General features: G+C 48.3%; 1 protein-coding gene across 1 annotated transcript in view; it reads right to left on the bottom strand.

The window, feature by feature from the left end:
* Positions 1-6,421, bottom strand: part of Cnnm4 (cyclin and CBS domain divalent metal cation transport mediator 4) — a 49,359-nt gene extending 42,938 nt beyond the window's left edge. The window contains exon 1 of the mRNA XM_013019885.1: positions 4,932-6,421. Coding sequence (XP_012875339.1) covers positions 4,932-6,333 — 1,402 coding nt within the window. The 5' untranslated portion in view covers positions 6,334-6,421. The remainder of the gene's footprint in view (positions 1-4,931) is intronic.
* Between the last annotated feature and the right edge of the window lie 3,881 nt (positions 6,422-10,302).

Below are 10,302 nucleotides of genomic sequence, written 5' to 3'. Positions count from 1 at the left end.
CAAGGACAGTGCCCAGACCCTGAGTTCAAGCTCCAGGACTGGTGTGTGTGTGTGTGTGTGTGAGAGAGAGAGAGAGAGAGAGAGAGAGAAAGAGAGAGAGAGAAAGAGAGAGAGTGCCAAGTAACAGCCAGAGGCCCTAAGTTCAAGTTCCAGTACCATCACAAAAAATTTTAAAAATAGCCAGACATTGGTGGCTCATGCCTATAAATAATCCTAGCTACTTAGGAGGCTGAGATCTGAGGATCCCGGTTCAAAGCCAGCCCAGGTAGGAAAGATGGAGACTCTTATCTCCAATTAACCACCAGAAAACTGGATGTAGTACTGTGGTTCAATGTGGTAGAGTACTAGCCTTGGACAAAAGAGCTCAGAGCCAGCACCCAGCCTGAGTTCAAGACTTGGACTGGCACCAAACAATAAAATAAAATAAAATAAACCAATAACATCATCTAAATCTCAAGCTAGAAACCTCTGACATTAATCTGACCTTCCCTCAGCCCCTTGTACCCCTATCAGTGCATTCAGCATAGCCAAGTCTTGGTTTGCACATCCACCTTCCTGGTAGACAGTAAGTTCTGTAAACAGGACTGATTTATTCACCTCTGATCCCCAACAGCCAGCACAGTGTCTGACACACAGGCTGTACACAAAGTTAGATGCTTGTTGAACAAATGAATGAACAAGCAGATTCGGGTGGGGGGGGGTAGGAGGATAAGTTACTGAGAATGTGTCAGAGGTGAGGAACCAAGGGAATGAAAAAAACATGCAGTGTTGTTTTGACTGTATGAAGTTGTGCCAGGAATAAAGTTAAGTGAGGAAAATCTGACATGGCCCAGATGGAACTATGGGAGAGATTTTTTTTTTAGAGAAACTATTTCTATTTGTCTTTCCCTTCCAAAGTATACCCCACTAATTTGCTGCGAGTAGTAGTACCAGGTCCAAGGTCACCTCATAAGTCAGTGCCCCAGCTGGGTGGGGTTTATAACCAGCTCTACACAGTGGGCTAGAAGGTTATAAGGTGGGTGGGGAAAGATAAGAAGGCTAAGGATGAGTTAAATACCTGGGAGGGGCAGGAATGTGGGGGGGGGGGCACAGGAGAAGCTAAAAGGTAGGCTCAAGTGGGGCTTGAGCCCCGGAAGCTCCACTTGGGGAGTTCATTCATATAACTTAACTTTAGGGTCTACAAAAGAATCTGAAGTGGAGGCAAAATGCCAACTGGGCCAGGAGGAGCAGGGTGTCATTGTTCTAGGATTCCTAGTTATGGACAACACCCCAGTATTGCAAACAGTTCTAGGAGAGGTTCCAGTAGAAAGGCCAAGGTTCAAACCACATGAGCCTCCGTGCCTGACTGCTTGGCATGTCTTGGTACCACAAGAGTCTTACTGCTGAGATCCTACAGCACCTGGCATTATGTTCTGCCTGAGACAGGAGGGGTTAAAAAGCATCTCATGCTAACTTGAGAAAGAAGTTCTTGCTTTAGTCCTAGGGGCAACTCAGCCCCCTACATGCCTGCACTGACTCCTCAGCCAGCCTCTGGGTGTGCAGGAGCACTTTCATATTAATGAGGAAGACTATGGAAACTCCCCATGGCCAAAGACTACTTTACTTTCAGACAAACAGAAAAAAGATCCAAACATCACACTGAAAGCCCAAATTCTGCTTCTCTGGGCATCCTGAGCCATTAATATATGTTACCACAAGAGCTTCCTCAGACTCTCCAGGAGGCAGCTGGAGAGGTCAAGCCCCTGATATAACATCACATCCATTTTACCTTATCCTACATCAGCTCCTAGAAATCCCAACAATTCTGGGATGAGAGTCATTCTCTCCCAAACCTGACAGGTCATCTGTTCATTCATTTATTCACTCATTTATTCACTGAGGCCTTACTATATGTTAAGTGCCATTCTAGGGACAAAAGATACATCAGTGACCTTTTGATGAGCTCTGCTGTTTATCACTTATATTGTAGTAGAAGGGGACAAACAATACAACAAGTCAATAAGCTACGCAGATGTTGGAGAATGAGATGTGCTATGAGAACAAGAAAAATTAGCCCAGGGTAGGGGAGATTGTGGGGCAGGAGAGATCGGGAAGGTCAAAAGGAATGGGAGAGGATTATAGGCTCCAACAGGTTGATGACCAAAAGGCCTCAATACAGTGATGCTAGAGTGACTTGAAGGAGAGAAGAATAAGCCAGCATTACATCTGGGAAAGAACATTCTCATCTGAGAGAACAGCCAAGGCAAAAGCCCTAATTGGGAAAGAACTAATATGTTCAAGGAACAGAAACCAGTCTTCTCAGACAGTCACTCATTCATTTGTTCATTCGCTCACCTATTCAACAAACATGCACTGAAGATCATGTCGTAGCTAAAAACTGAGTACTGAAGAAACTAATACGGCAGCTTACCCACCACCAAGCAGGTACAGAAGGGCTCTGCACCCAAATTTTGGGTGTAGGGCAAAAACCCTCTGAATCATGCCAGCTCTAATTTTGGTGCTGCTACAGTGCTGTGCTGAACTTGTTCACTTTTCTTCCCAAAAAAAGCGTTCTTCAGAAGCCAGGCGCTGGTGACTCACGCCTGTAATCCTAGCTACTCAGGAGGCTGAGATCTGAGGATCGCGGTTCAAAGCCAGCCTGGGCAGGAAAGACCGTGAGACTCCTATCTCCAATAAACCACCAGAAAACCGCAAGTGGCGCTGTAGCTCAAGTGGTAGAGCGCTCGCCTTGAGCTGAAGAGCTGAGGGACAGCGCCCAGGCCGAGAGTTCAAGCCCTACGACCGACAAAAAAAAAGCGTTCTTCAGGACTGGAAGTGTGGCTAAAGTAGCAGAGTGCTTGTCCAGCAAATGAAAGGCCAGGAGTTCAAATCCTAATACCATAGATACAGCCTTCAAACATTAAACTTATAAAGAAAACTTTTTAAGTTACAGCCATAAGCTAGGTGTTTTCTATGTCCTGGGTAGCTTCAGAATAAAGATGTCAGATGGAAAGATTTGGGAGAGGCCACACTGAAGGAAGCTGGTGTGATTATTTATGAGCACTAGCGCTAGGTCTTCCAAGACCTCTGGAACCAGGAAGGAATAGCATAAGACTACCCCATTAAATTCACATCTCCAGGGCGACCTACTATACTTGGTAGATTGGGTTTACTTTTCCAGGAATTACCAGTACTCCTGCAAGGCTCAGGCTACCGGCCTCTGTCAAAGAGAATTTGGTGAATCAAACTGGATCTGAAGAGTTCAGCTTAGCAGAGCTCTAGCCTAAGAGATACCAGCTCCATTTCCCAGCTTAATAAAAAGACACTTCTTCACAAGATAGGGTCCAAAGATGGTCCTGCCAAGACCTGGAAGCTCCCACACACGAGAGTTCTGCCCTGCCTTCAAGGGCTGGAAGCCAAGCTAGGTCAATCAATACAGGCTGGATCCAGATCCTGCTGAACTGATGGGGAAGTCTGTAGGGTGTGTCACCAGTAACAATCATAAAGACCACAGAAGTAGGTGAGGAGGAGGCCATCCTGTGAGTTCTCATCAGGTTCTTGACCAAGCCACAGGGGATACAGGGGATCCTAGCTGCCTGGTGGAAGTGGGGCACACCAGTAGGTTTGCACCACAAAATCATCTCCCAGACTCTGTCATCACCACCAGGAATCTATGTCCCTCTAGTATGAGTGACACTGTCACCTGGGCTGTCTCCACTCTAGTTTAAATTCTCAAGTCATTCTCAGATATGATCCTGAGAGTCTATCTGGCAAAGTTAAAAGGGGATAGTCACAACTTGCCACCCTGACCTCAACAATGACCAGGGCATCTTTTCAGACAAAACCTGGCAAGGCCAGCTTCTCCTTCCCTATCCTGCGCCCAGGCTATCATCCACTCTCTGATCCAGAAATGACCGTAGGCTTGCTCATAGCTAGAGTTCAGAAGTAGCCTCAGCCAGTAGTATCTCTGAAAAGAAGGTTAAGGTGGTGTCTAAGAAGCAATTGTCTTAAGTTTAGAAGAAGCTTCTCTCATCCCCAATTCCTTTTCAAAGAGCTTTCCTCTGCCTTCCCATTTCCTTCTGCCTAGGAGGGTTTGGCTCCATAATTGACTTGTTTACTGACACTCTGAGGGCTTCTGGGTGGCAGAGGTGGGAGGCAAGTTTTGTTGGAAACAAGGACAGGGGTGTGTTCCCTGAGCTTTGAGGCTGGGGAGTCAACTCTTCAAGTGTCTAACTACCTGAGATCAGGCCAAAGAAAGCCCTGAAGATTGAAGATTCCCAACAGACCAGAGAAGACAAGCTTGTTCAGTGTGTGGGAAAGACAGAACAATAACTGAAACTTAATCTGCTTGCTTCTGCTGAATAGTAGAAAGTGTTAAGGAGATTGTCTTAAAGGAGAGCCAACTAGAGACCTCTCAATTCTGCTGTGAGTTTTGGAGTGCCAATGATGCCACTCTCAGCTCAAAAGCCTTCCAGGGTTCCAAACTCAGAATTGAACTTACTATATACTTCAGGCTCCAATTATGCTAGCCTTTTCTGTCATTGACCACTGATCTGCAAGGGCCATTATGTTAGCTAAACAGGAGTACCTGCTGAGTCACAAACACTTCTTTGGCTTCACCAAAGGGTTCTGGCCCTAGTACCAAGCCACTCCATTTTTTAAGGCTTTACTCTGTCCTGCTCCCTATGGTCTTGGTCTATTCCTATAGATTTGCAACTGTGCCTTTCCAGCTTTGATTCAGCTGAAGCACAAAGCACAGTACCTGGTAAATGATAAATGCTTAAGAACAGTTTCCACTATGCCCAACAGCACTGAGGCATAGGAAGTGATAGGTAAAGGGACACAGAGTCACATGAGTAGAACGCTAAAATCAGCAGACCCAAAACACTCAAGAGGTTAGGAGGAGTTACAAAAATATATGTTTTTAACTGGGCTACTGCATCAGTCCTTACCCTTCTTGAACTCCTCCAGCATTGCATCCAGTTTGGTGTCATGGAAAACAAAGTGCACAGGGTGGTTGTAGAAGCGGGTGATGGTCTTGAGGGGGGTGCAGTCATCTGGATCCACAAAAGCCAAGTCTTTGACATAAAGAATATCTACAATATTAGACTGCTCATCTTCAAACACAGGAATGCGAGTATAACCACTTTCCATAATCTCTGACATAGTGTTGAAGTCCAGAATAGCATCACTTCGAATCATGAAACAGTTTTGGAGCTGGGTCATGATATCCTCTACAGTTTTGGTCCTCAGCTCCAGGGCACCCTGGATCATATTTAACTCCTCTTTCACGAGGTCATTATAGGGTTCTGTCACCTTCAACATCTCCATCAGCTTCTCCCGATTGTAAACTGTGCGAATCTCCTGACCCAAAAAAAAGTCCAAGAGCTTGCTAATAGGGAAACTGAGGGGGAAGGTGAGCAGCATAAAGAATTTGGTAAGAACGATGGTGTTGGCACCCACTGCCAACCCATGTCGGGAGCACAGGGCCTGAGGTAAGATCTCGCCAAAGATGACAATGCCAATGGTGGAGGAGGCCACGGCCATAAGGCCAGACCCAATGAGGTTGTCCAGGAGGATGGTAAGGGAGGTGTTGACCAGCACATTCCCCAGGAGTAGAGAGCAGAGCAGGTAATTGCCCTTGCGTCTGATTGGCTCGATCTTGCGGGCATATCGCCTCTCTTTCTCCGTGCCACAGTTCTGCACGATGCGCAGCTCCATGGGATCCAGAGCCATAAGCCCCAGGTTGAGGCCAGAAAAGATGCCCGACAACACGAGAAGCACCAAAACCAGGAGAATGTGCATCCAAAGTGGCAAGATCCTCCCGGGTTCCTCTACCATGAAGAGCAGTGAGTCCTTGTCTGTCCATTTGAGCCAAGGCCCGTCAGCCTGTGCCCGGGTGCACAGAGCATACAGCTTCATGTTCTCGCTCCTCCGGAGGAACTTGGTGAGCACCACCAGCATCCCGGACGTGTTCCCGCGGCTCACGTTGACCAGCTGCTGGACGACCAGGTCCTTGGTGAGCTCCAGGCAGTTGGTGGAGTTGTGGGCGGTCTCCGCGTTGTCCACCTCGGTGAAAGAGATCAGATTGCTGGAGACATCGCCCAGTCTCTGGCCGTACAGCCTCAGGTTCACCGTGCTGCCCTCCGACACGAAGATGATGCCATCCGGGTTCATCCCACATGACTTGTTGCAGCTCGCCAGCCTCATGCCCACGATCGCACCCCGATGGGGGCTGCCCTCGCCCCCGGCCCCCCGCGCCCACAGCAGCACAAGCAGCACCAGCGCCGCCGGGAGGAGGCGCCCTCGGGCCGGCCCGCCGCCCGGGCGCCCGCCCCCGCCCACCGGCGCCATGTTGCTCCGGCTCGCCGCCGCTGCTCCCCGCGCCCCACCGCGCGGCCCCACTCGGCGCCGACACTCCTGCCCCTGCGCCGCCGCCGAGCCAACTGCCCGGGCCGCGGGCCTGACGTCAGATCAGCGCTCGGCCGCCCCGCCCCGAAGCCCCACGCCCCTTATTTGCATGCGAGGCCCCGCCCCGAGCGTGCCTCTCCCGCTCCCGCCCTTAAGGGGGTCCGGGAGCTTAAGGTGGAGCCGCGCAGGGGCGCTGGAGGACGAGGTCGAGCGCCCTGGCTTTCGCCTCTTGCCCCAGCCGGCTTTCGCCTCCTTTCCTAGCGCTCGGCCGGCGCAGGGGCTCGTTGTGTTCCGCTGGAGTCGAGCCTTGCAGCCGGCCACGCGGTTCCTGTTCCTCTGCTCCTCGGCCTAGAGTGCTACTTTCCCCCCCTAGCTCTCCAGCAGTTTTGCCCAGGGCTGTCTGCAGGCGCTGTGAGAAAAATGCATTTCCTGGTTTAGAAAAAGAAAAGGGGAACTAAAAGCTTTAGGTTTGGCATGGCAGCCTGCCCCTTCGAGACTTTTCTAGCTTTCTCGCTCCTGTTTTTTTTTTTTTCTTTCTGTTTTTGTCCCAAGGCCAGAAATAGGTCGTCATATCTCCCAGCCGAATACGTTAACCAGCATGGAAAGCAAATCTGGTTATAGAAGAACCAGACGCTGTCTTAGGCTTAAGTCCTGTCATTTCCATGTAGGCACAAGTATTTGTTTATCGAACATCTCCTACATGCCAGACACTTCATGCTTCCACAATGTCACAGTCAACAAGCTAAAGTTTCCGCGTGCTTAGAGCAGAAAACGCCGTACACCCGTAGACATACCCATTTCACAAATGGAGAAACGGAACCTGATCGCAACTCCTAGTGCTGCCAGATGGCTATCGCTGGCCCATTTGTTCCTCTGTAAATAAGAGCAAGAATGCTCATACACCATCACTTGGCTAAGCTTGTGGGAACAGTTCACTTAGACATGACAGGACAGCTCTTTGTGAAGTCTTTGGCTATGTAGTAATAGTAGTTGCTGCTTCTGCCTGCCCTTCCAGAACCAAACCCCTAACCCCAAATTGTGGTGACTGGACAGCTGGGGCAGCTGCATGTGGAAATAAGCAGAGAGGTGCGGCTGTTGGTTTAGCCCTGACTTCCTGGACAGCTCTACCTCAATATCATTCATGAGCTATGTTGGAGAGCCAAGCACCAGGTTGTGTGGGGATGACCACAGATGCCAGCCCTGTGAGGGGAAGGAGACAGATAGACAAACATCTTTATAATAATTGCAGAGGTGCACTGAGATGACCACAGTCTAGATTGGCCACTGAGTCTTGGAGCGAATCTTTTACCAGCCCTGGATACAAAGAGCACTTTACTGACTCCTGGCACCAATACTGTGCTTATTTTTATTTTGGCATACAGTTTGCCAATAAAAGCAACAATCAATACCAGCTGCAAAAAAGCCTAAGCAGACACTGGCGCCTGTGGCTGACGCCTATAATCCAAGCTACTCAGAAGGCTGAAATCTGAGGATCATAGTTTAAAGTCAACCCAATCAGGAAAGTCTGTGAGTTTTGTTTTTTTGGTTGGTCTTTGTTGGTTATGGGCTTAAGCTCAGGGCCTAGGCACTGTACCTGAGCTTTTGTGCTCAAGGTTAGTGCTCTACCACTTTGAGCCACAGAACCCACTTCTAGTTTTCTTGTGGTTAATTAGAGATAAGTGTCTCAAAGACTGTCCTCCTCAGGCTGGCTTTGAACCATAGTCTTCAAATCTCAGCCTCCAGAGTAGGCATGGTAACTCATGCCTGGCTTAAGTCTGTAAGATTATATGTGTGTGTGTGTGTATTTTTTTTTTTTTGGCCAGTCCTGGGGATGTGTGTATGTGTGTATTTTTTTTTTTTTTGGCCAGTCCTGGGGCCTGGGCACTGTCCTTAAATTTCTTTTGCTCAAGGCTAGCACTCTACCACTTGAGTTACAACACCACTTCTGGCTTTTTTTGTTTATATGGTACTGAGGAATAGAATCCAGAGCTTCATGCATGCTAGGCAAGCACTCTACCACTAAGCCACATTCCCAGCCTGTGAGATTCTTATCTACAATTAATCCCTAAAAAACTGGACATAGTTGGGCTGAGATCTGAGGATTGTGGTTGGAAGCCAGCCTGGGCAGAAAAGTCCCCCTGCAACTCATTTCCAATTAACCACTCAAAACCAGAAGTGGCACTTTGGCTTAAGTGGTAGAACACTAGCCATGAGCACAAAGAGGCTCAGGCATAGTGCATAGGCCCTGAGTTCAAGCCCCACAACCAGAAAAAAAGAAAAAAACCTGGAGGTAGAGATGTAGCTCAAGTGGCAGAGCACCCTCCTTAAACAAAAAATCTAAAGAGACAGGGTTCAGGCTCTGAGTTCAAGCCCCAATACTGGTATACATGAGCACACACACGTAGCCTAATCAGAGAGGAACAATAGAATTATACAGAGTTGTGGAGGAGGAAAAGGAGGCATAGTGGTAGAAGCCTGATTTAAGCAAGCTCTATTCTATTAGCAGCGGCAGATAATTCTGTAGACAGACAGCCTGAGGAAAATCCTGGCAAGTTGGTATCTTACTGCATATCCATACTGTATCCAGCAGGCCAGATTTTTAGAGAACAGGAGCCTCACAATGGGCACTGACCAAGACATGACAAAAGATCACTGCTCTTTCCCTATCTCCAGTAACCATTTGCATTGCCTCAAAGCAAGCCAAGCTTTCAGGAAGGTTTCTGCCCAGCCCTCCTCATCTCTTCCAGCTGGCCTCAGCCCGAATTATCCTCCCACTGTGTCCTCAGATATTCTCCCATTCTGTTATCGACCAATTGGCTATTTTTATTTTGCCCTTCTCAAGCTGTCTACAGATGGAAGCTCTGTAAGTATACACTGAATCTAATGACAGAAACCAACAAAAGAAAGGAAAAATACATTTGGGGGCTTCTTGAGTTAAAAGTAGGAGCTGCCCGTCTCAGGTGGTTTGTACCTGTAATCCTAGCTACTCAGGAGGCTGAGATCTGAGGATCACAGTTCGAAGCCAGCGAGAGCAGGAAAGTTCATGAGATTCTTATTCCAATTAACCAGCAAAAAGCCAGAAGTGGAGCTGTGGCTCAAGTGATAGAACACTAGCCTTGAATACAGCATAAGCCTTGAGTTCAAGCCCCAGGGCTTGCCTGGAAGAAGGAGAGGTGGGAGCAAATAGAGAAAAAGGTGGAATCAGTGGTCAGCTAGAGAGAAAATCAGACTGTTAAACTCCAGTTAATTATATGCCCTATGATTATATTCACATCATGATTAGAATAACAGCACATTCAACAAAAATAGAAATGAAGGGGCTGGGAAGGTGGCTCAATGGTAGAGCGCTTGCCTTGCATGCTCAAGGCCCTGGGTTCGATTCCTCAGCACCACATAAGCAGAAAGAAAAAAGCCAGAAGTGGCGCTGTGGCTCAAGTGGTAGAGCACTAGCCTTGAGATGAAGAGCTGAGGGACAGTGCCCAGGCCCAGAGTTCAGGCCCCATGACCAGACCCCCCAAAAAAAAATAGAAATGAAATTCAGGGGCTGGTAGTTCAGAATTAGAGACTTGCCTAGTATGTACAAGGCAATGGATTCCATCTCTAGCACTGCAAAGAAAAAAAGGAAGAGAATGGAAGGGAAGGAAAAGGAAGGGAAATTTCTCCTTACCCTCCCAGGACCTTTCTTTGAACTGTGGAGACAAGGCTTGCACTGTTAAAAATAAATATAAGAGGACTGGGAAGGTGGCTCAGTGGTAGGGCGCTTGCCTTGCATGCATGGGGCCCTGGGTTTGATTCCTCAGCACCACATAAACAAAAAAGAAAAGAGCCAGAGTGGCGCTGTGGCTCAAGTGGTAGAGCACTAGCCTTTAGCTAAAGAGCTGAGGGACAGCGCCCAGGCCCAGAGTTCAGGCC

Source organism: Dipodomys ordii, unplaced genomic scaffold (genome assembly GCF_000151885.1).
Source record: "Dipodomys ordii isolate 6190 unplaced genomic scaffold, Dord_2.0 Scaffold47, whole genome shotgun sequence".
NCBI classification, from domain to species: Eukaryota; Metazoa; Chordata; class Mammalia; order Rodentia; family Heteromyidae; genus Dipodomys; species Dipodomys ordii.
This window is presented reverse-complemented; position numbering and strand designations above follow the sequence as displayed.